General features: G+C 41.3%; 2 protein-coding genes across 13 annotated transcripts in view; one reads left to right on the forward strand and one right to left on the reverse strand.

The window, feature by feature from the left end:
- LOC119850600 (tubulin polymerization promoting protein) overlaps nucleotides 1-6,597 on the forward strand; it is a 109,477-nt gene extending 102,880 nt beyond the window's left edge. For all 3 annotated transcript variants that reach the window (XM_043508574.1, XM_038388887.2, XM_038388889.2), the window contains one exon: nucleotides 4,944-6,597. In XM_043508574.1, coding sequence (XP_043364509.1) covers nucleotides 4,944-5,138 — 195 coding nt within the window. In that variant the 3' untranslated portion in view covers nucleotides 5,139-6,597. The remainder of the gene's footprint in view (nucleotides 1-4,943) is intronic.
- CEP72 (centrosomal protein 72) overlaps nucleotides 1-26,182 on the reverse strand; it is an 82,167-nt gene that overhangs the window by 6,052 nt on the left and 49,933 nt on the right. For 4 of the 10 annotated variants that reach the window (XM_043508564.1, XM_043508563.1, XM_043508562.1 and 1 more), the window contains one exon: nucleotides 18,646-19,969. The exons of 2 other annotated variants lie outside the window; for them this stretch is intronic. The gene's annotated coding sequence lies outside the window, so the exon portion shown is untranslated. Of the gene's footprint in view, nucleotides 1-6,244; nucleotides 7,379-18,645; nucleotides 19,970-26,182 lie in introns of those variants that run through there. 4 more of the 10 variants (XM_043508566.1, XM_038388882.2, XM_043508557.1 and 1 more) reach the window with 2 other exon arrangements.

Here is a 26,182-nt window from a genome sequence, read left to right on the forward strand (position 1 = left end):
TCTTAAATAACTTCACACTGCAAAGATTGTGTCTTGCATGTGGATTATTTCTGTTTACAAAACAAATGGCCTTAATTGTTGGTAGCATCCTGTGGTGTGCGGGTAAAGAACTATTTTAGCAACAATGTTCTATAAACACATATGGGAAAAAACTAAGTTTATCCCTTTGACTACTTACTAATAAGCTTTGCTTTTTCAAGTTTCCAACCCTTACAGCCCTTGCTTCCAGTGTCTGGGGAGATTGAAGGATACTTTGGCAAGCATCACAGCTTGATTAACTTTTTTTCTGCTTACTTGTGGTCATTCGCTCATCCTACAGACCATACAATCTGCTCTGGCTTCTTTATATTTTTAATGAGCTTGGGTCAGCACTGTCCAAATGGGCAGGAGGTGCTTGTAGCAGGAAGTTCCTGGCTGTCACTTACAGAGAGGGAATTAGGGACCTATAAATAAACCTAACCAATAAATGCCCAAATGCATTTTGTCTTACAACCTGCCCTTTGCTGATATGCTGCTGCAACTGCTGTTCTGAGCACCCAAGGCGCTGAGATGAGGGGGTTCTCCCCTCCACTTCCAGCCTATATAACAGATGGGGACACATGCTGTTGCTCACCAATTGCCTAATTTAGCTGTTCCTTAGAGTGAAAATCATGTGTCTGTGGGTGGCAGAGGATGGAGAGGAAAGGGCCATGTGTTTTGCACCAAAGCCCTGACTAACCCTTTGCTCACACCTGTTGCAAACTCCATGCTCTGTGTAATTACATTGGTATTTTAAATTATTTTTTGGCAGTTATCAATGTTTTTTGGCCCACTGAAATCTTTACAGCAAGTGATGTCGGGGCTGGAGGGGAGACTTGACTATACACAGGAACCTGGGTACTCCATAGTAAACTGGTCCTGAATTCTGCAGCAAGAATCCCCGGCTTCCTGCTGCTTCTGACGGGCATGTCATGTCCTGAGAGTGCTGCATTTGCAGAGGTGGTAATGTATTGTGTATGTGCTGAAACAGCTCTGCAAATAATACACATGTATGCAAGCATTCTACAGGCAGTGCAAGGTGGATATGGACGCCACCCTGAACCCATAGCCCACACAACAGTCTTGTTCTTACAATCCCATTTCAAAAACACCGTGTGTGGTGGTCTGCCTGGAAGAAAGTAGAACTGGGTTATTTGCTACAAGGAAATTAATAAGCTAACTCGGTGCCCAAGGTCTAGCATGTCTCCCATACCAGTCAGCTGTGAATTAGGACAGCTGCAGCAGTGGACAGTTGTGGTCAGCATTAATACAAATAGCTGTGGCGTATCTAAGCTGCCCACACTCCAGCATGTGACTGTCTATATACAGAGTACATGTCAGATTCACTAATGCTTTGGGTACATATTAACAACAGTAAGATCCTTGTTGGGCATCGGGCCAAGAGTCCAACTCTGCTGTCCTGTGGTCTGAGCTTATTCATTTTATTACACTTTGGTTTTGTCTAGCTGTGCAGCTAAGGCAAGTGCTGATGGGGGTGTATTTCCTACTATCACTGTGACTACAGACTACTGGTGATCTGTGATAAATCAGGAAAAACAAAATAAAGCCCCATATAAAGTAATGCCATGCCAAAACACACCAATAAAATACACATATTTGCAAGAATGGCACTTCTTCCCAGCCATCATTTTCATTTCTATATGAATCCAGGGGTAAAAAACATTTTGGAAGTTCTACTTTATAAGACAGTAGGGAAAAAAGGCCCCAAATATCTTTCAACAAAATTATTTGAGAAATTAAAGCCTCATTCTTGCTGCTGTTACCAACATTCTCTGTATTGTTGGCCTATCTCCACATCAAAACCAAGCCACAAAGTTGCACTGTAGAACATCTTATTATGTACTAGTAGCTGAAAGCCCATCCTGTCTCCCCAGTGTAATTAGTAGTCATAAGTATAAAAAAGCTGCAAACATGAATGATATTTGGGATTGTTGTGGGATTGTGTGGGTAGGTGTGATAATTTGTGTGGGAGTTGTTTTGGGAGAATTGTGTTGATTTGTGCGGATGGTAGTTGGACCAAGTAATCCACCATCTGTGCAGTCCCCCTCATACAATCAATGAAATTGTTCCATGCCAACTAACTGTAAAGTAAGCGTGGTGATTGGTTGAGCTACCTCTGATCTCGCAATGGTCTGACTCTTGGCATGGCCCAGCTCATGCCTTACTGTAGCTGTATACTGCACAGGCATAATTCATAAAGTCAAAATGGCTGAAAACTTAAAGTGGACAATAGCAGACCAGGAATCCCAGTGATGGTCGAACCTGGTGATATTCTGAACAGAGAGCTCTGAACCACACTTGCAGCAGTTTCCAGCATTTCAGTGACTCAACGGACATTTCAGATGTGTTGGGTTTGTTTTGGGGGGACGGGGGGGAAGTGTATAAGTTGGTTTATTCAATATCTAACAAAAAGTTTACATAATTTTTAAGGCCACTTCCACTATGATGTTGTTATGTTGCATGTCCCCATCAAATGTCATTAGTCTAAAGCAAAGCATAATTTGGAAACATTCAGCTTCATTATTTAATTGATGACGGGGGCACGTTGCTCTCAGTGGTGGAGGGGCCTTGACATTGGAGTCTGCATCTGTCTTTGGTGCACTAAAGCCTGAGGGTGTTGACCTTTAGGACAAAGTGAAAGTAGTGCTTTTCTTCTTTCAGCTCTCTTGACAAGGGGGGGGTACGTATTTGAGTTGTGTTGTATTTAATGGAAATTGCTTGTCTGCTAATGTGACCAGATAGACTGGTCACATTTCTTCTAAAAAAACTATTTTGTGGAGAAATCACCTTATTTTTCTTTATTAAACAAAACAAAGTTGTCCTCCATTAATTTTTTTCCTTATTTAAAAAAAATGGAAAACATTTTCTTGGGGTATTTTGGGGGGGTGGGGTGGATGGAGGTAGGAGGTTGTGAATTTTTTTCTGTTCTATATAGATTTTTATATTACACTTATTACTGTAGTATCTGAGCGCCTTCCAGTAATGCATCTAGCAGTGTGATTACACATATGTCTTGTTGTTTGTTCTCTCATCTGCTCCCCAGAGGGAGAAGCGTGTGTGATGGAGTGTCTTTGTTTGACAGGGTGGTGGTGTTGTTAAATGTACCTATTGCTATGTGTTTATAGTAGAGAAGGCAGGTGGTGAGGTCGTGATGGTCCTTCAGTTCCTGGGAGAGTTCATCCCAGGAACTGAGACCACCCCAGAGAAGGTTCTGTTTCCTGCAGAGAAAAGCTTTCCTCTTGTTGTTGAGAGTTCCATTGTACTAGAGGAGAGTAACTGTCGGATACGGCTGGCAGTCTTTTAGATATCCTGAGCCCACACTATGGCGCTTTGAAGATAAGGTCTGAGACCTTGAACTTGATTAGAAATGCTCTGGGAAGCCAGTGTAGAGAGCAGAGGGCGGGTCTGGTATGCTCTCAGTCACCTGTGCACTGCAGCATTTTGTGCTAGTTGAAGTTTCCTAAGGGCTGAAGGTATATTCATTGCTGAAGTCTAGCCAAGAGGTGGGGTGTTTTGGTGATTTTTATCAATTTTATTCCCAATGTTATCAAAATTATTATCAACAGTGGTTTGCTGAAAAGTGGGTTTAGATCAAAACAATTTTTGATTTTTTTAAGTCTTTCAAAAACTGCAAACAGAAACAACTTTGAAATTATGAAATCTTTTGTGAATTATTTAGATTTTTTTTTTACCAGAATACATTTCATGTCAAGAATCCTTCATACTGTATTTTGTAAATCAAGAAAGAAACATAAAAGACAGCAAACAATTGCATGTTAACTATTATCTTTTGTTCCGGCTTTGTCTCAAAGAAAGCACTTTCTTTCCCTTTCCATGCACTGGACCACACAAAAATAGTATTGGCACTTTGTCTTTAAAATACAGTATAAACAATTGCTAATACTGCAGCACCCACATGAGAGAGAGAAGCAGTATTATTGGACATTGATCGTCTTAGTGCCAGGTGAATCAACTGAGAGCACCAAAGATGTCACATCTTCTGTCTTCTGCCACAATGCAAAAACCACAGAGGTGTAAACTGGGGGTTTGTATTTTTTTGCTTCTCCTCTGACTTAACTAAAAAGAAAAGGAGGACTTGTGGCACCTTAGAGACTAACAAATTTATTTGAGCATAAGCTTTCGTGAGCTACAGCTCACTTCATCGGATGCATTCAGTGGAAAATACAGTGGGGAGATTTATATACACAGAGAACATGAAACAATGGGTGTTACCATACACACTGTAACCAGAGTGATCACTTAAGGTGAGCAATTATCAGCAGGAGAGCGGGGGGGGGGAGGGAGAGAATCTTTTGTAGTGATAATCAAGGTGGGCCATTTCCAGCAGTTGACAAGAATGTCTGAGGAACCGGAGGAGGAGGGTGATAAACATGGGGAAATAGGTTTTACTTTGTGTAAAGACCCATCCACTCCCAGTCTCTATTCAAGCCTAAATTAATTGTATCCAGTTTGCAAATTAATTCCAATTCAGCAGTCTCTCTTTGGAGTCTGTTTTTGAAGTTTTTTTGTTGAAGTATTGCCACTTTTAGGTCTGTAATTGAGTGACCAGAGTGATCTCTATAGCCTGATGGTTAGGGCACTTACCTGGATATTCCCTGGAGTAGGGACATGAATCCAGATGTTCCACCCGCCCTACCCCAAATATGAAGCCACTTTTGAAAATTATGGCCTTCATGCCCAAAGCCATTCTGTACTCCAGTTTGTAACTAATGAAGTCATTGCATCCAGTGCCACAAAACTAACATTTCTCATTTATTTTTGGTCTCTTAAAAGGTATCACTATTCTGCAGTTCCAATATCAACAGTAGTTAATGATTTATAATGTTAAAAGTAGTTTTCTTTTCAATGAAAAGTATTTTCTTGTGTGGTCTTTCTCCCAATAGAAAACCATTTCATCTCCAACTGTATCACGACTTACAGACACGACAAAATTCACTGGGTCCCACAAAGAGAGGTTTGATCCAAGTGGGAAAGGAAGAGGCAAAGCAGGACGAGAAGACCTGGTTGACGCGTCGGGCTATGTGCCTGGGTACAAGCACGCAGGCACATATGATCATAAAGTACAAGGAAACAAGTAAGCCTGGGGGGCTTAAAAAGAGAGAGAATATACCTGTAAGAATGATGTAGATGAATCCCACATGTTTCAGTTATTGTGAATGTGAAGACTATGTTGGCGAGAAGTGTTTTCAGGAACTGGAACTGATTTCAACATCTGCTGAGATACTTGCAAGCATAGCAACACTTCATTACATTCCTCATGATTACATTGGCAAAAATATCAAATACAAAGTTGTTGAGCTTTAGACAAGAAACCAAATGCAAGGGCTGTTCTACCACACTTTGTCAATACTGGTAAAAGATCTCAAACATTCCTAAATGTCCAGTTCTTTCTTGGGTATAGAAGAAAACCGCTCTCCAGATAGTTGAAAAAAGGGTCATTGTAAATTTTCCTGTGATAGCAGGCAGCCTTTCCAAAGAGCACCCCAATATTTATATAGTTTGATTTGAATACTTATTTATTTGAAAGATGTCTTAAAGAGGATCCAGCTCTGCCCTCAAAGACAAAAATTCAGTATTGTACTAGTGGGAAATAAATGGTTGTAATATAACAGGTTGCTATCCTGAAAAGAAATAGATTTTCCTAGACCATTGATGAACAGCAAAAGACTTATTCCTCTTTGCGGAGACTATTTAGGTTCCATGTATTTGTCAGCAGAAAGATGTGGAAGATACTAGCCCTCGTCTCTTTACCCCCCAAAGCCCAGGACTTCTCAAAACCAATACTGTACTTTCTGCAAGTTACCGCATGTATTGGTAGCATGGTTCTAACTGAAACCACAGGACATAAAAGGCGCTAATGTACTAACATGATATATAGAGGAACTAGATATATTGCTAAGGAAGTCATGATGGAAATATTAATCTTGATTGCAATCTGGTTTTTGGTTTGCACAGGGAAAGTGAAGGGGGCATTAAGATGATGATTATATGTTTTAAACTTTAAGTGTGAACTAAACACCACTGATCAGAGTTTCATTGAGCTAGGCACGTATTCTCATGCACGTGTACACACATACACAGGCACATGCTCCTTTTTAAGTTGTGACTGAGTTAAGGAAGGTCTGTGACAGCTCTGCAATACAGACTTTCAAGTAAGGACAACTAAATTATCACCAAAAATAGCAATTTGTTAGTCCTTTATTTTACAATGAGATGCGTCTCACCCCCTCTAAAGATATATTACTAAAGTTAGCTAAATGATTTGTTAAGTGTTCTATGTTTGAAGCTAGGGGCTCTTTTCTCCTCTTATTTGGACTGTCCAGTGTAAGTCAGGAATAATTCCTTGAAGGCAATCAATTTCCACTGGTTTAGAGCTGCTGTAAGAGGAGAATCAGGACCACTGTCTTAATGCTCTAACAAACTGGCCACTAAGTATCCCATATATGGCCACCATGACAAGTGGTATTAATTGATAAATCACTGAAAAATCTCACCCATTTGATATTGCTTAAAAAGTAAGGAGAAATATCCATACAGGAAAAAGTGCAGGGGCTCATTAGCTGATCTCTATATTCTACATGTGGTTATTGATATTCCACAAAGCAGAATAAGCACCACAATGTATAATATAAAATGATAAAGGAGGATTTTTAGTTGGGTATTTGACTACAACCATTTAAAATTCTGCTTTGCTTTCTATTAAATGAAGTTCAAGCATTAACTTTATAACTCCAGATAGTACAGGTTAATCACCTCTGTTGCCTCTCTGCCACCATCTGTGTCAGGGTTCTAATGTACACAGAACAGCTAGCTTTAGTGAGCTACTTATATATAGTAAGCAGTAACATATGCTAGTTTTTCATGCTGGCCAATACCCTGTATTTGGCACATGTCCAGACATTGAACACAGGTTCTCATCCTTTGAACAGACTGTCTTTTGTATTCTGCTGACTTTCTATAGAAGCCTTTTTTGTAACTTTGCCACCACTGACCTTTCAAACCAACACATGAACGTGAAACCAAAATAACAATAAATAAAGAGAAGAAGTCCCTTATGGGCTTGGAATTTTTTGTTTGTTTGTTTGATTATAGTTTGTTTTGATTTTTGGTTTTCAGGAGAGAGGGAAGTCTGCGCAACCCAGTGCATGCTTTTAAAAGGTCTTGTTTGTGTGTTTTCTGCTTTACGCCCTCCTTGGTGGCTCTGGTTACCTGACACAATTTTAGAAATACACCAGGACTGTCAGTGTGTGGAAGTATCTGTTTGTGAAGCCTTTCCAAGCGATTCAAAGTTATCCACTTTTCCTGAACCATCCAATTCCTGGAAAAGGAAAAGTTAGTTATCCATTTACACATCATACTGGCTACCTGCATTACCCTTCAAGGAGAGGTAACAGCACAAGCCAACTTTCAGATATATGTTATGGCCAATTTATTCCAGAAAAGCAGTGGAACCCAGAGAAACTGGTAAAGTATAGACTAGAGAACACATTCCTTCCTGAAATGTCCCAGAAAGCTACAAATCTGGATAGTGCTCAAGGACAGACATTTTACTGCAATAAACAGATGTGTAACAAACCTTGAATTATTTGTAAAACACTATAAAAGCTGAATATTGCAAAGTTCACATTAGGGCTGTCAATTCATTTCAGTTAACTCATGCAATTAACCCCCCAAAATTATTCCAATTAAAAAAATTAATTGCAATTAATCACCCTGTTAAACAATAGAATACTAACTGAAATTTATTAAATATTTTTGGATGTTTTTCTACATTTTTTCAAATATATTGATTTCTATTACAACACAGAATACAAAATGTACATTGCTCATTTTATGTTGTTTTGATTACAAACATTTGCACTGTAAAAATTATAAAAGAAATAGTATTTTTCAATTCACTTCATACAAGCACTGTAGTGCAATCTCTTTAATCGTGAAAGTATAACTTACAAATGTAGATATTTTTTTGGTTACATAACTGCACTCAAAAACAAAATAATGTAAAACTTTAGAGCCAACACGTTCACTCAGTCCCACTTCAGCCAATCGCTCAGACAAACAAGTTTGTTTACATTTACGGGAGATACTGCTGCTCACTTCTTGTTTACAATGTCACCTGAAAGTGAGAACAGGCATTTGCATGTCACTTTTGTAGCCAGCGTTGCAAGGTATTTACGTGCCAGATATGCTAAACATTCGGAAGCCCCATCATGCTTTGGCCACCATTCTAGAGGACATGCTTCCATGCTGATGACGTTTGTTAAAAAAATAATGGGTTAATTAAATTTGTGACTGAACTCCTTGGGGGAGAATGGTATGTCTCCTGTTCTGTTTTACCCGCATTCTGCCATATATTTCATGTTATAGCTGTCTCGGATGATGACCCAGCACATATTCATTTTAAGAACACTTTCACTGCAGATTTGACAAAACGCAAAGAAGGTACTAATGTGAGTTATCTAAAAATAGCTACTAGGACTGAGTTTAAGAATCTGAAATGCCATCCAAAATCTGAGAGGGACGAGGTATGGAGCATGCTTTCAGAAGACTTAAAGAGCAACACTCGGATGTGGAAACTACAGAACCCGAACCACCAAAAAAGAAAAAAAACCTTCTGCTGGTGGCATCTGACTCATGATGATGAAAATTAACATGCATTGGTCTACATTGCTTTGGATCATTATCAAGCAGAATCCGTCATCAGCATCGACGCATATCCTCTGGAATGGTGGTTGAAGCATGAAGGGACATATAAATCTTTAGCGCATCTGGCATGCAAATATCTTGCTACAACAGTGCCATGCGAACACCTGTTCTCACTTTCAGATGACATTGAAAACAAGAAGCAGGCAGCAGCATCTCCTGCAAATGTAAACAAATTTGTTTGTCTAAGTGATTGGCTGAAGTATGACTGAATGGACTTGTAGGCTCTAAAGTTTTACACTGTTTTATTTTTGAATGCAGTTATTTTTTTTACATAATTCTACATTTGTAAGTTCAACTTTCATGATAAAGAGATTGCACTATAACACTTGTATGAGGTAAATTAAAAATACTATTTCTTTTGTTTTTTACAATGCAAATATATTTATTCAATCAAAAATAAATATAACGTGAGCACTGTACAATTAGTATTCTGTGTTGTAATTTGACAGGTTTCAGAGTAGCAGCCATGTTATTTGCAAAAAGAAAAGGAGGACTTGTGGCTCCTTAGAGACTAACAAATTTATTTGAGCATAAGCTTTCGTGAGCTACAGCTCACTTCATTGGATGCATTCGAGGAAGTGAGCTGTAGCTTATGAAAGCTTATGCTCAAATAAATTTGTTAGCCTCTAAGGTGCCTCAAGTACTCCTTTATTTTTCTGTTGTAATTGAAATCAATATATTTGAAAATGTAGAAAACATCCATAAATATTTAAATAAATGGTATTCTATTATTAAAAGCACGATTAATCGCGATAATTTTTTTAATCACTTGACAGCCCTAGTTCACATCGCCGTTGAGAGCCTGATCTGAAGTCAATGGGATCTGCATCAAGCCCAAATTGAAGGCCAAGTCCTGCAAGTTGCTGAGCCCCATCAACTCCTGTTGACTTCACTATTCATCACTAGGAAGTTGCCTCAGCTAGTGTGACAGGCTGTACCCACCTCCTGCAGGGTGAGGTGTAGGAGCTATCACATCTTTGAAATGCTGCTGATTCCACAGAGTGTCAAGGCTTCAAAGAGTGCTGCTGTGCTCTACTGCTACACAAATGTGGCAGGGCACAGCAGTGAAGAGATTTAAAGTTGTGGCTCTGTGTGTTTGAGAAGCCTTACAACCTCAGGGTCTGACTGTGTGCAGGAGTTCCATGTTTGGAGTGTATGTAGGTCCTGAACCTAAGGCTAGTGGGTTACATGCTGACAAGGAACAGAAATATTGAACTACTCTTTGTTGCATAGACAAGCTTGGTAGCACCAACACTATTACTATAGTTACTGCACATTATTTCTGGTTTACAAATAGGCTTGGCAGAATTTGATTTTTATTTTTTTCTAATTTCATCAGATATCAATATTTATTTTAAAGCATTTCCCCCCCCAATTTATATTGATTTTAAATTTTCCCAGTTGGGGGTGGTCAGACAATTATTTAATGACAGTTGATGTTGCAAGTCAAAAAAGTTAGCTTTGCAACCATTAAAATACAAATTGTAAACATCATATGTCATAATACGCAAAGTAAATATCCTTAAATCAAATTCTAGTAAGTTCTCAAGCAGCATTTTTCTTAATTGCCTATGGATACATTTTGATTATTATCTATGGCAATATTTTCTGTTGGTTTGTTTGTGTGCCGTGAAATGGACGTTTACCAACATTTAAAGATAAAACTTGAATCCTTCCAAGCCTACCAAAAGAAACATGCTCTATAAGGGTCTTATCCAAAGAGCACTGAAGTCAATGGAAAGTCTCCTATTGACTTCAATGAGCTTTGGATCAAGCCTTAAGAAAATAACACCAACAGCAACATTATCGGTTGACAGAAGCATTTATATATTTCCTATTAAAATGTTAAATGAATATTTATTTTAATATTTTTTTCAATTGTCAATTTTTAAAAGCCAAATAGAACAGGTGAAGAAAAGTTGCTTTGAAATGAGGGTGAAGAAGGAAGATAGTAGGAATGAAAATCTTTTGTGATGAGTCTTTTCTCTGCTGCTAACTGGAGGTGAGAACACAACAAAAGAGTGACACTTACTTTCTGAGATTCAGGTTTCAGAGTAGCAGCCGTGTTAGTCTGTATTCGCAAAAAGAAAAGGAGTACTTGTGGCACCTTAGAGACTAACAAATTTATTAGAGCATAAGCTTTCGTGAGCTACAGCTCACTTCATCGGATGCATCCGATGAAGTGAGCTGTAGCTCACGAAAGCTTATGCTCTAATAAATTTGTTAGTCTCTAAGGTGCCACAAGTACTCCTTTTCTTTTTCTGAGATTCAGTGTCTGCCTAGCCCTTACAGTGTGGGAAGGATGCAAAGAGCCTGCCCTTGTGTAGCCTGCATGAGGGCTAGGCACAGTGGCAGCCCCTTTCCTTGGAGAGCAGGGTGTATGGAGGATAACAGCCATATGTGTAGGAGGCAGCAGGCTGCACCCCATTAACTGGTGTAGTAGTAGGTGTGCTTCTATTGTACACCATTACTTTAGGCTGGGTAAATGGCATGGTCCCTAGTCAGGATTTGTGTACGTTGCAAGTTTTCTGCTTGTGATCTTTTTCCAAGTCCGTTCCATCTGACTGTGCATTCTGTCAGTTTGATTTGAAGCACCCAATGCTTCTCAAGTCACACGCGCACATACATGCCCACAAAGTCACTGTACAAATCTTGCAGTCCTCATCTTTTGTTTTCATTTATAGTTTGATTTTGCATCCTTTGAAGCTCATAGTATTGAAACATGACAAGATGCTTCAAATGTGGTATGGTAGATATCAAAGTCTATATTTTAAAAACAAATCAAACACACTTAATTTAAAAATAAATTCCATTCATGGGTGTAGTTTGGGGGGACCAGGGGACGTTCTCCCCCCTGAAAATGTGAGCCTGGGGCAGGCACTGTTGGCCTGACTGGAGCTGCCCCCAAATATAGAAGTCATAATACGCTTATGATTCCATTAACACCAAGGCAGGGCCCAGTCCTGCAAAGCCTTACACATGTGCTTAACTGTATACCCTGAGTGCAAAGTTTTTGCAGGATCAGCGCCCAAGAAATTAAAGTGCTGACTAGGGGAAACAAATGGATTTTTAAAAAGTGAAGTGACATAAAAATCAGATTTGATTCTTGCTTTAGTGCTAGTTTAATAAATTATTTTGAGTACATGATGTGCTTTAATGTTTAGTCAGTGCAGTTCTCTCACGCTTTAGGATTTTTTCCCAGTTATCACATTTATATAGAGCATTCAGTAATGGACATTTTTGTCCTTTTAGTTGTGGCCACGGAAGCTGTAGCAACAGCCTTAAAATAACACATGCATTTAAAAGGGCAATTTTGCTTTAACAGCTCTTCTGCATGAGCAATTACATGATGAATTCTAATCAAATATTTTTATGAGTCCAGATTAAGTAAATATTTTACACGGGGAAGACTGACCAGGATAAAGCCACCATATTAATTAATATTTGCAGTTCACCAAAATTTCCTAGTAAGTGTGTGGTTTCAGTAAGAGATTTATTGTTGGTTTTCTGTTTGGTATCTTCAAACTCAAAAGCCTCTTCAAAGTTCATAGTTTTCAGCAGTTTAGGGATTCCCATCCGAAAATATTTTTGGCTAAAGCATGGCACCGGCGTATTTTATTGACTCTATGTGGACAAGAAAACATGCTGGGGTTATAGGAGGCCTAAACCCTCAATAAATATTTTGAACAATGCTTGTTTTTTTTCCTCTGCTAGCTCTATTCATTTTTTTTTAATTTACAGCACCAGATATTTCATTTCACACTTCAGATCGACAAGTAATTTTTACTGGTTTTTTGGTTTGCAGTGCTGGGTGTACCTCCATATATTCCATCTTTCTCCAAACATCTTAAAACTAATTTGAAAATCAATTTTTATTTCTTTTAGGCTATTAACTATTACAAAATAAAGTTTGATTCTTTGTGCCTTGGTGTGTAATGCCATATTGCTTGATGTTTAAAGCATAATCCTGCCTTACAGTGATGTATGGATATACTTGTTGGGGGCATCTATCTGTGTCCTGTTTGTAATCATGAATAGGTGTTCTCTGCCCTCCCTTGGCCAAGAAACAAACCATTTTGACCTCATAATAAGGAGAAAATGTAATGTGTTGCATGCATTAGCACATGCCCTCCAAACTATTAGCCTTGAGTCTATGCCAAAGTAACCGCACCTTTTTGTACAGCAAACTATAAGTACTTTACTTACCCTGCCAATTGCTCAGTAGTGAGTAATACAATACAAAAGATTTGTACATGTTTGTTAGCAGGTGTGTATGTGTGTGTACCTGTGCTGTAGATGTAACTAGTATTTGTGCCATATGCGTGCTGATCCAAAACTTAAAGCTACTGGGGCCAAATCCTGGCCCTTCCACAAAAACGGACCAGAGCTGTGTGGCTCTGATGCTGCAAAGCCCTCTCCATACAATGGAGGACAGAAATCCCTGTCAGGGCAGCTCTATAGCTCCTGCACAGATGTCTAGCCCATTCCTGGTTCTGGAGGGCAGTGTCCACAACTCTGTCCCTCGCTGGACTACATTGCAGGGCAGCTGCCGAGTAGAGGGGGTAACATCACAGGAGCACTCCTCCCTGATGTTCCACCAGGAAAGGAAACAGCTATCAGTCAGGGCAAGGACAATAGGTCACCAGAATGGATGCCTTCACATGGCCCCCATGCAACATTTTACAATTATCCATGGCAGGGAGCCCCAATTCATACCCTGAGCTCTTTGGCCTCATGCACTTTTGCACCCCTTTTTCGTTAGGCAGGAATGTAGTTACTGTACAGAACACTACACCAGGCCAGCCATCCTCAGCAACAATCAGGTCAGTGCAGAGCCCATGTATTTCATGTAATAATGTGTCCTTTTATTCCCCTGGAACTGGGCCTAAGGTGTTGGCCCATAATGATTACACAAGCCCAAAAAGTAATATTCAAAATATGAAACATCAGTGCAGAGAGCTCAAATGCACATTAAACTCCTAATAAATGCTACAAGCCACGTAATCAAACTGGATGCCTCAGTTGGACACCTAAATGAATCCTACATTGGCACTTGGTGCCCACATGCCCATTGGAGCACCCAAATATTTGAAAATAGGGCCTAGGCTGTTTTCATATTTTTATCCATAAAGGTAGCAAGAGACACTCTACTACCATTACAATCACTTGCTAGATCCCCAAAGCAATGGGAATATAAGAAGAAAGCTCTTGAAACTTTGCCTTTCAAACTAGTGATGGGGTAGCCTCCGAAGGTTTGGATGCGCTGCAGACAGAACCTCCATTGCCCAAGAACTGATCATGATATCAGGAGCCACAGGGATATTGCAAGGACAGCTATTTTTTCGTGTGTTTGCTGGGAGGGAGCCTGAGTGAGTGTCTGATTGGCTGCTAGCCTGCAGGGGGCGGGCATTAGGGTGTCTGTGTGTTTGCGTCAGGGAAGCCTGGCTGTTTAAAAATAGCCGGAGCCTCGCGAACCAGCTGAGCGGCAGCGAACCAGCGGAGCAGCGGGGACAGCAGAGCAGCTCACAGCAGGAGTTTGCCTGGGACTGGTAAGTATCCGAGTGTGTGTGTTTGCTTGCTGAGGAAGTATCCGAGCGTGTGTTTGCTGGGAGGGAGCCTGAGTGAGTGTCTGATTGGCTGCTAGCCTGCAGGGGGCGGGCATTAGGGTGTCTGTGTGTTTGCGTCAGGGAAGCCTGGCTGTTTAAAAATAGCCGGAGCCTCGCGAACCAGCTGAGTGGCAGCGAACCAGCGGAGCAGCGGGGACAGCAGAGCAGCTCACAGCAGGAGTTTGCCTGGGAGTTCGCCTGGAGTGAGCCCAGTGAGGCTTACATCTTGCCAACGTCTCTGAGGAAGCTCCGTAGTAGGTAGGTGATATGGAAGGGGGGAATTCAGCTGTTGTGACCTGCACTGGATGTGCCATGTTTGTCTTTCTTCCACAGGACAGAAGCGACTTTGTCTGTACAAAGTGCAAGCTGGTCTCCATATTGGAAGAGAAGATTGAAGGTCTGGAGCAACAGGTAACGACCCTGCGTTGTATACGAGAGACTGAGGATTTTCTGGACCAAACTCAGGATAGCCTTCTAGGGGCACAAAGCTCTAAAGATGTAGAGCAGGTTGCACAGAGGAGCCAAGAGGCCAGTGAAGAAGCTTGGCAACATGTGACCTCCAGAAGAGGTAAGCGGAATGTCCGGGTTCCAGTAACACAGACACAGGTAACTAACCGCTTTCATGTTCTCTCCACAGGTACCAATGCGGAGAGTGGACCAGATGATATGTCTGGGGGGAGAAAGCAGAAGGAGACTCCGCTGGTTGGGAGGCATGAGATGCGATGTCCTGAGGTTGGAGGTTCCACGACCACCACTCCCAAGAGGAGAAGGCGGGTGGTGGTGGTCGGGGACTCTCTCCTCCGGGGGACTGAGTCATCTATCTGCCGCCCTGACCGGGGAAAACCGAGAAGTCTGCTGCTTGCCAGGGGCTAAGATTCGTGATGTGACGGAGAGACTGCCGAGACTCATCAAGCCCTCGGATCGCTACCCCTTCCTGCTTCTCCACGTGGGCACCAATGATACTGCCAAGAATGACCTTGAGCGGATCACTGCGGACTATGTGGCTCTGGGAAGAAGGATAAAGGAGTTGGAGGCGCAAGTGGTGTTCTCGTCCATCCTCCCCGTGGAAGGAAAAGGCCTGGGTAGGGACCGTCGAATCGTGGAGGTCAACGAATGGCTACGCAGGTGGTGTCGGAGAGAAGGCTTTGGATTCTTTGACCATGGGATGGTGTTCCATGAAGGAGGAGTGCTGGGCAGAGACGGGCTCCATCTTACGAAGAGAGGGAAGAACATCTTTGCCAGCAGGCTGGCTAACCTAGTGAGGAGGGCTTTAAACTAGGTTCACCGGGGGAAGGAGACCAAAGCCCTGAGGTAAGTGGGGAAAGCGGGATACCGGGAGGAAGCACAGGCAGGAATGTCTGTGAGGGGAGGGCTCCTGCCTCATACTGGGAATGAGGGGCGATCAACAGGTTATCTCAAGTGCTTATATACAAATGCACAAAGCCTTGGAAACAAGCAGGGAGAACTGGAGGTCCTGGTGATGTCAAGGAATTATGACGTGATTGGAATAACAGAGACTTGGTGGGATAACTCACATGACTGGAGTACAGTCATGGATGGTTATAAACTGTTCAGGAAGGACAGGCAGGGCAGAAAAGGTGGGGGAGTAGCACTGTTTGTAAGGGAGCAGTATGACTGCTCAGAGCTCCGGTACGAAACTGTGGAAAAACCTGAGTGTCTCTGGATTAAGTTTAGAAGTGTGTGCAACAAGAGTGATGTCATGGTGGGAGTCTGCTATAGACCACCGGACCAGGGGGATGAGGTGGATGAGGCTTTCTTCCGGCAACTCACGGAAGCTACTAGATCGCATGCCCTGATTCTCATGGGTGACTTTAATTTTCCTGATATCTGCTGGGAGAGCAATACAGCGGTGCATAGACAATCCAGGAAATTTTTGGAAAGCGTAGGGGACAATTTCCTGGTGCAAGTGCTAGGGGAGCCAACTAGGGGGAGCGCTTTTCTTGACCTGCTGCTCACAAACCGGGTAGAATTAGTGGGGGAAGCAAAAGTGGATGGGAATCTGGGAGGCAGTGACCATGAGTTGGTTGAGTTCAGGATCCTGACGCAGGGAAGAAAGGTAAGCAGCAGGATACGGACCCTGGACTTCAGGAAAGCAGACTTTGACTCCCTCAGGGAACAGATGGCCAGGATCCCCTGGGGGACTAACATGAAAGGGAAGGGAGTCCAGGAGAGCTGGCTGTATTTCAAGGAATCCCTGTTGAGGTTACAGGGACAAACCATCCCGATGACTCGAAAGAATAGTAAATATGGCAGGCGACCAGCTTGGCTTAATGGTGAAATCCTAGCGGATCTTAAACATAAAAAAGAAGCTTACAAGAAGTGGAAGCTTGGACATATGACCAGGGAAGAGTATAAAAATATTGCTCGGGCATGTAGGAAAGATATCAGGAGGGCCAAATCGCACCTGGAGCTGCAGCTAGCAAGAGATGTCAAGAGTAACAAGAAGGGTTTCTTCAGGTATGTTGGCAACAAGAAGAAAGCCAAGGAAAGTGTGGGCCCCTTACTGAATGAGGGAGGCAAGCTAGTGACAGAGGATGTGGAAAAAGCTAATGTACTCAATGCTTTTTTTGCCTCTGTTTTCACTAACAAGGTCAGCTCCCAGACTGCTGTGCTGGGCAACACAAAATGGGGAAGAGATGGCCAGCCCTCTGTAGAGATAGAGGTGGTTAGGGACTATTTAGAAAAGCTGGACGTGCACAAGTCCATGGGGCCGGACGAATTGCATCCGAGAGTGCTGAAGGAATTGGCGGCTGTGATTGCAGAGCCCTTGGCCATTATCTTTGAAAACTCGTGGCGAACGGGTGAAGTCCCGGATGACTGGAAAAAGGCTAATGTAGTGCCCATCTTTAAAAAAGGGAAGAAGGAGGATCCTGGGAACTACAGGCCGGTCAGCCTAACCTCAGTCCCTGGAAAAATCATGGAGCAGGTCCTCAAAGAATCAATCCTGAAGCACTTAGAGGAGAGGAAAGTGATCAGGAACAGTCAGCATGGATTCACCAAGGGAAGGTCATGCCTGACTAATCTAATCGCCTTTTATGATGAGATTACTGGTTCTGTGGATGAAGGGAAAGCAGTGGATGTATTGTTTCTTGACTTTAGCAAAGCTTTTGACACGGTCTCCCACAGCATTCTTGTCAGCAAGTTAAGGAAGTATGGGCTGGATGAATGCACTATAAGGTGGGTAGAAAGCTGGCTAGATTGTCGGGCTCAACGGGTAGTGATCAATGGCTCCATGTCTAGTTGGCAGCCGGTGTCAAGTGGAGTGCCCCAGGGGTCGGTCCTGGGGCCCGTTTTGTTCAATATCTTCATAAATGATCTGGAGGATGGTGTGGATTGCACTCTCAGCAAATTTGCGGATGATACCAAACTGGGAGGAGTGGTAGATACGCTGGAGGGGAGGGATAGGATACAGAAGGACCTAGACAAATTGGAGGATTGGGCCAAAAGAAATCTAATGAGGTTCAATAAGGATAAATGCAGGGTCCTGCACTTAGGATGGAAGAATCCAATGCACCGCTACAGACTAGGGACCGAATGGCTCGGCAGCAGTTCTGCGGAAAAGGACCTAGGGGTGACAGTGGACGAGAAGCTGGATATGAGTCAGCAGTGTGCCCTTGTTGCCAAGAAGGCCAATGGCATTTTGGGTTGTATAAGTAGGGGCATAGCGAGCAGATCGAGGGACGTGATCGTTCCCCTCTATTCGACACTGGTGAGGCCTCATCTGGAGTACTGTGTCCAGTTTTGGGCCCCACACTACAGGAAGGATGTGGATAAATTGGAAAGAGTACAACGAAGGGCAACGAAAATGATTAGGGGTCTAGAGCACATGACTTATGAGGAGAGGCTGAGGGAGCTGGGATTGTTTAGTCTGCAGAAGAGAAGAATGAGGGGGGATTTGATAGCTGCTTTCAACTACCTGAAAGGGGGTTTCAAGAGGATGGCTCTAGACTGTTCTCAATGGTAGCAGATGACAGAACGAGGAGTAATGGTCTCAAGTTGCAATGGGGGAGGTTTAGATTGGATATTAGGAAAAACTTTTTCACTAAGAGGGTGGTGAAACACTGGAATGCGTTACCTAGGGAGGTGGTAGAATCTCCTTCCTTAGAGGTTTTTAAGGTCAGGCTTGACAAAGCCCTAGCTGGGATGATTTAACTGGGACTTGGTCCTGCTTTGAGCAGGGGGTTGGACTAGATGACCTTCTGGGGTCCCTTCCAACCCTGATATTCTATGATTCTATGATTCTATGATTCATAGTTTTCCAATATTTCCTCATCTATTTTGCACTGAAGCCAGAGAGTTGGATTTCAAAACAAGGTAAAAAGACAAGTCTAATTTTAGTTTTTGTTAACCTTGAAAAAAGGACTGGAATTAATATGGGGTTTGGATTAGCTCTTATTTCATTCAAACTACCTTCCCCTTTCCTGCTAATGTGGGGTAAGTGGATTTTTGCTGTAACACAAGGCAATTTGATTAAAAATAAGGAAAATAGGCGGGAGTGCATTTGCTGGATATTGACACATGCATGGTATTATTGAAGTGTTCTAATGCCATTCTGAAATGGATATTATACGGTACCATCTTTTCTCATGCATACAAATCTATTTGGGCAAGCATAAACAGTATACAAACAAATACCAAGATTATCCAAAGTTGGTGTCTAAAGTTAAGCTCCTAAATTCCTATTTAAGTATCCAAATAACTGGCCTGATTTTGAAAAGTGCTGGTCATCCAACACTCTCCACTGAGGTCAATCACTCATCAGGTGATGAGTTAATTTTTGAAATATATTTATAAGCATCTGTTAACTTCCTGAATAACTGAAAAGTACATGGCACTTGAAGGAAGCCATTTTCATTGTACTGTTAACTTTTTTCTGAATATATGTTTTAAACAGACCCGTCACTTAGTGATTTCAGCCAGTGTTCTTAATAATGCATGCTAAAGATTCAATTACTTTTGATTTTTAGTGCCACATGAATAAAGTTATATTCAAATTAACTAAAAATACAGCCTTGAAAAAATATACTCACATGCCTCACATAACTCTCCATTTTAACCAGGAGTTATTCTACGAATGGTTTAAAAAAAAATGAGGCAAGACAGAAGGGTGATCTACTCCCAGATGATGGTGCATTATTTCAGGTTCCAGTTTACAGTAGATGAATTTGTGTTGGTACTTGCTCAAGTGCTATTTTAAACAAAGTAATTTTAAAAATGTGAAATAGTTCAGCATGGGCTCTGTTAAAGACAGTTGGTGTTAATGGACTCATCAAATATAGCTTTTTATGTTTCTGTGGTAAATTATTCTTCCCAACTATATAAACATATTTTATAAAGGCCTTGTGTAAAAGCCTGGACACACACAGAAGAGCCTAAAGCTGTTGACAAAGTACATTCACTAAGCAATGAATTACATGAAGTTACGAAGTCAAAGACAACAACAAATTATAGTGTGTAACATGAAAGTGTTTTTCTCTGTGCTGGCTTCAGAATATATTAGCCTCAGCAGACAACTCCACTGGGAGGTTTTCCCCCATGCTGCCAATAGTATAAAGTGGTTTGTTTGGCTCGAAATGCTGCAGATTAAAGAAACGGTCGATGATGGGTATATAGGTTGAGGTTTATCCTTACTAAGATTTAATCATGTCATAAATTTAAACGTCACCGGAAAAATATATATTTATACAGAAGAATATTTTTTGAATTCAGTTTCTGGGTGTTTTTTATAATTCATTTTCAGACATGGCCATTTATTTATGCATATTATCCTTTGCTCTTTAATTACATCTTTTATTTGTCTCATCCTGTTCCAATATACACATCTGATTTGGCTTATATTGTCTCAGATCTACATATGTCTGGATGTGCTTACTGTCAGGACCTGTCCACTGGTGTGGAAGGAGACTTGCTTTGGCTAGAGTAGTAGCCGCAATCTGTGTCAGATAGTTGTTTGCAACATGGAGATGGGTCTTATTCTCATCTTCTTTGGAGCCCTGTAAAGCCTGATAAATAGCTAAAATTAATCTTATCATTTCTTGTTCCTTTTTATGTCTTTCATCTTGGCCCAGAAAACCAGGAAGCTGCTGGGTGCTTATGATTACCTTATATATATATATATATATATATATATATATATATATATATATGTTTAGTATTGCAAACATTAACATTCATCTGTACTAGTATACTGTGTCCACTGTGAAATTTTCAACATTGTAAAAACCTAAGATCATTTAACCTTACAAGTTTACTTTTTTCTGACTAATTTATCACCGATTTTTTTCATTATTGCAAATGAACAATTTGAGTGTAGCATCTCTTAATTTTTACTGTAGTGGCTAAACATACTGCAGTATTTCACCTCTTGATGAAGGGAGCCATGCATTTTTCACTGCAGAACAAACCGTGTGGAATGCTGGCCCCATTGATTTCAATGGGGACAGGATTTCATCCACTGGCTTTAATGGCAGGAAAGGTGAACCCACCAGTGAGCCAAGGGGTTAGTAGCTATAACAGAGGTTATGGGGAAGCACATCAGTAATTCTCTGTTCCCAGATCTTAGTTTCATTTCAACTACTATTCAATCTAACAGAAAAAATAAAGAAAGAAACTTGAAAGGGAATCATATACTACTAGTTTGTTCTAGTTTTTTTTTCAGGAAAAAGGAAACAAATATATATATATGCAATATATTTTTACACTGTTTTAATAATGCTAAAAGTATTAAATATCACTTTATCAGTGTGAATGTTAAAGTTAATGACAATGTTATGGATGTTTAAACCTTTTAAAGTTGTCTTGCTGATTTCTAAAACCACATTAACCGTGGACAAGCTACTTTGTCAAGTAAACAACATTATTCCTGATCTTTAGAGAAGAAGTTCAAGTATGGCAGTAGTCTGTTTAGCACTGTAAAAGCTTGTTTTGAAAACTTTTAGTAAAATTCATATTGTGTACACCATTGTTTCTTAGGAGTATAGCTTTTCATAATGTATGCTACTGCTGCTGATTGTATAAAATTGTATCTTAAGTCAGTTAAGTGATCAATAAATCTGTTAATACATGTTAGCCTCTTGTTTTCATGACACTAACTACTAGCTAAACTGTCTGTTACAAGTTATTCTGTAATTTAGCTGTTAAGGTAACTAGCAATAAATGTATAAACTACCGTTAAAAACACTTCACTGACTGACACCCCCCACTTCTAGCTTTCCGTTCAGCCTTAGTTAACCCCATCTGTCAAAATGGGGATCATTATTCTTATCTATTTATCTTACTTGTGGCGATGTGAAGATAAGTTAATGATTGCAAAGTGCTGTGAATATGAAAAGTGATGCTTAGTGTAAGAGCTAAGCAATATTATGACACTAGGACTATATAATGAGCATTCTCGAGTTCTGAAAATATAAAAATGAATACAAGTTCATCGTGAACAGAAGTTTGGATAGTCACAGTACTTAAACTGGGCTCTGATATCAAGCTCCTAGGCTGCTACTCTACTGTTGACAGAAAGCATTGTGACAATAAATGCTTCACTCCCAGGAAGAGCCGTCAATAAATATAATCCCTTCTGAAAAAGCAAACGCATTCCTTTCCATTTGCTCCACCAGGACTTCGGAGATACTAACTATCCTGCCTGTTGGATGGTTGGGCAAACGTAACTATCAATGGTGCATTTGCTCACCCTCAATGACTTTTTAACCTTGCAACATTTCGTTTTATTATTTTAAACAAAAAAGTAGACTGTGCTCAATAAGGTTTATAACTTAATCACAAACCCTTTATCCATAAGTATAAATATTCCTCAATGCCTCACAGTTGTATGATAAAAAGTAATAAAATGAAGCTATTTCATCAGAACGTACACTAAAATAGTATTAACAATTAGCAGATAATATCACAATAACGTTAGACTGTTTAAGAGCTGTAGAAGTACTATGTTGGAAGCTGTACATGGTACTTTCCTACTTTATCACAATACTAATATCAAATTATGATTGAACATGTTATAGTGCAACATACCACTGAATTGTCCCATACATACTATTGGAATGAATGTCATTTTTGCACTCACTCAAACACACCTATGGAAATGTCTTTGGCTAAAATCTGAGAAGTAGAACTGAAAACCTCCGATGACCTTCATTTCTCCATAGAGGCCTCCAACTGTACCCAAAGAACTCTATTTGTGAAATTGTGATCCCTAAGCATATGTGGTAGGTCACCTGAACAGCAGAAATCAAATAAAACATGGCTTTTTGGAGGGGTTTTTTTTTTTAATAGAAAGGTCCGTTTTTAACTCAAAAACCTCTAAAGAAAGGGTATTTTACAGTCCACTATTCTAGTTTAGTGGGAACCTAGACATTAAGGCTAGGGTTTTCAAAGGAGTCCAATTGAGCAGAGTGTCCAAATCCCACAGAATTTCAAGAGAATGACCTGCACCTATTTCCCTTGGGCTCTTTTGACTGACACAATGAGCCTGGGATTTTCAGTGACATATATGCAGCCTCTTGAAATGGATATTTGTGCAATTCCATTTATATGTCTTTGTGCACACAGTATATGTATGCTGAGTATGCAACATAGTATTTAATTAAAATATGTAAAATTATCTTGGCCAGATTCTCTGTGCTCTAGCTTCTGTGAGCTGCATCGGGGGGGGGGGGGGGGGTCTGTCAGAGAGCTGATTATGGCTCCATGATTATCCCCCTGACTTCAGCCCCATGTACATCTTAGAGCAAGCTGGGGCCTAAGCCAAACCACACCTGGTAGCTCCAGTGCTCTAGGGTCCATATGCCAATTCATTTTCAGAGTGCATTATGTTCTGGTCCCTCTGCCTGCCCTGCCATGACCCTACTGTACTGGGTTGTGGGTAGGAAGACGAGGTGCTAGCTGTGTTGGATATAAGACTGAAGAGGATCTCCCACACTTGGTATACCCCTGCCAAGAGATTTGCATTGGAGTAGGACTTCGACTCTGACTCCTTAATTAGCCTGATACTGAAAAATCAACTCAAGTTCATTATAAGAGCAGTTCTCAAACTTTATTGCACCATGACCCCCTTCCTACAACAAAAATTACTCCACTACTTCAGAAGGTGGTGACCTGAGCCTGCCCAAGCCCCACTACCCTGAGTTGGTGGGGAAGGGCCCAAAGCTGAAGCCCAAGGGCTTCTGTCCTGGGCGGGGGGGCTCAGGCTTCGGCTTCAGCCCCAGGCAGTTGGGCTTGGGCCCTGGAGTCCAGCACGTCTAACACCAGTCTTGGCGACCCCATTAAAATGGGATCATAACCACTTTGGGGTCCCAACCCACAGTTTGAGAACCCCTGCATTATGGTGCACCAATCTGGTATACAGATGGTATATGTGTATATGAGATGTGTATATGAGACTGTCGTTATCTGAGACTGAAGGCTCTAAAACTAACTAACTCTAAAACTAGCCAAAACATCTTTTAAGTGGTTATGATAACAGCATAGTAACCACAGCCCCAATTCACCAAAACACGTGTGCGCTTAACTTAAACATGTTCTTAACTCTTTTCAGCAAAGCACTTAAGCATATGCTTAAAGGTAACTGAACAGAAGGTTCCAGATCTCAGGCGGGAGTGCTAGACAGCGGCTCTGTGCTCTGGGACCCAAAGATTGAGGCAATGACAGGCCTCCAGGAGTTTAAAATACCTGGGAATCCAGAGGTTGGGTTCCTTCACAGCAGATTGGGGGTTAGCCAGCAAAGGAAGCCTGGGTCTGTAGCAAAAGCATTCAGCCAGATCCTGCCCTCTTGTACAGCTTTACAAACACTATAACTTCAGTGGGATTGCGCAGGCGTAACTGAGAATTTGGCCAGCACAGACTATTTCCTTCACAACTAACTACATAAATATTTCTGTTTGACTGCTAATTAAATACTGATAAGGCAAAAGTGGTGTGTACTGTTTATGTATCCAAGGCAATGTGGCAATAGAGGCTCACTCTTTGAGAACGTTTCAATGCTAAATGGCCTTCATAAGTGGGGCATTTTTACATAGTACAAAGCAAATAAGCCCAAACGAAGTCACACTGCCATTCCTAGTCAAAGGGCATTTGGGGCCTGTAGTGAGGCGGGGAGAGTGGGGGGCCCTCCCAAGGACACAGAGTGAGAGGCCCCCTGCCCTGAGCCACTACAGGGCCAAAATGTATGGATGTATCTGATAATAAGCAAATGCTGTGTGTTATCTGAAAGCTGATTTAGCAAACTAGCTCCTTTGCTTGAGCTCAGTCATCTTTTGATCTCAGCTGCTGGTTTATTTATAGTCAGCTTAGCATGCCTAGAACATGCAAGGGTTACCCTGTTGGTGTATTTGTATGGAATCATTTAAAAGTAGGCTGGTGCTGTAGTACACCTGCCTCCAGTTCCAGCCAATTTGGACCATTCAGTGAAAACGTATCCTATCAATGTGATTTGTGATTGTGAGTTTCTGCATCCAAGAAAACATTATGCACATAGTACATTTTTGGCTGTTTGTTTTTCCACAATGTAAAATGAGTTAGTGTATAAAACTTGCCACCACAGCTGGTATACAAGCTTCTGCACTAACTGCAAATACAAAAATCATTCAACATCAAAGGATGTTGCAAGCACAAACTCAAAGGTAACATCAGGAGTACTTGTGGCACTTTAGAGACTAACAAATTTATTAGAGCATAAGCTTTCATGAGCTACAGCTCACTTCATCGGATGCATTTGGTGGAAAAAACAGAGGAGAGATTTATATACACACACACAGAGAACATGAAACAATGGGTTTATCATACACACTGTAAGGAGAGTGATCACTTAAGATAAGCCATCACCAGCAGCAGGGGGGGAAAAGGAGGAAAACCTTTCATGGTGACAAGCAAGGTAGGCTAATTCCAGCAGTTAACAAGAATATCAGAGGAACAGTGGGGGGTGGGGTGGGAGGGAGAAATACCATGGGGAAATAGTTTTACTTTGTGTAATGACTCATCCATTCCCAGTCTCTATTCAAGCCTAAGTTAATTGTATCCAGTTTGCAAATTAATTCCAATTCAGCAGTCTCTCGTTGGAGTCTGTTTCTGAAGCTTTTTTGTTGAAGTATAGCCACTCTAAGATCTGTGATCGAGTGACCAGAGAGATTGAAGTGTTCTCCAACTGGTTTTTGAATGTTATAATTCTTGACGTCTGATTTGTGTCCATTCATTCTTTTACGTAGAGACTGTCCAGTTTGGCCAATGTACATGGCAGAGGGGCATTGCTGGCACATGATGGCATATATCACATTGGTAGATGCGCAGGTGAACGAGCCTCTGATAGTGTGGCTGATGTGATTAGGCCCTATGATGGTATCCCCTGAATAGATATGTGGACAGAGTTGGCAACGGGCTTTGTTGCAAGGATAGGTTCCTGGGTTAGTGGTTCTGTTGTGTGGTGTGTGGTTGCTGGTGAGTATTTGCTTCAGATTGGGGGGCTGTCTGTAAGCAAGGACTGGCCTGTCTCCCAAGATCTGTGAGAGTGAAGGGTCGTCCTTCAGGATAGGTTGTAGATCCTTGATGATGCGTTGGAGAGGTTTTAGTTGGGGGCTGAAGGTGATGGCTAGTGGCGTTCTGTTGTTTTCTTTGTTGGGCCTGTCCTGTAGTAGGTGACTTCTGGGTACTCTTCTGGCTCTGTCAATCTGTTTCTTCACTTCAGCAGGTGGGTATTGTAGTTGTAGGAATGCATGATAGAGATCTTGTAGCAGTCAGTAGGTTTCCGATATAGGGTGGTGGTTATGTGACCATCGCTTATTAGCACC

This window comes from Dermochelys coriacea, chromosome 2 (assembly GCF_009764565.3).
Source record: "Dermochelys coriacea isolate rDerCor1 chromosome 2, rDerCor1.pri.v4, whole genome shotgun sequence".
Lineage (NCBI taxonomy): Eukaryota > Metazoa > Chordata > Testudines > Dermochelyidae > Dermochelys > Dermochelys coriacea.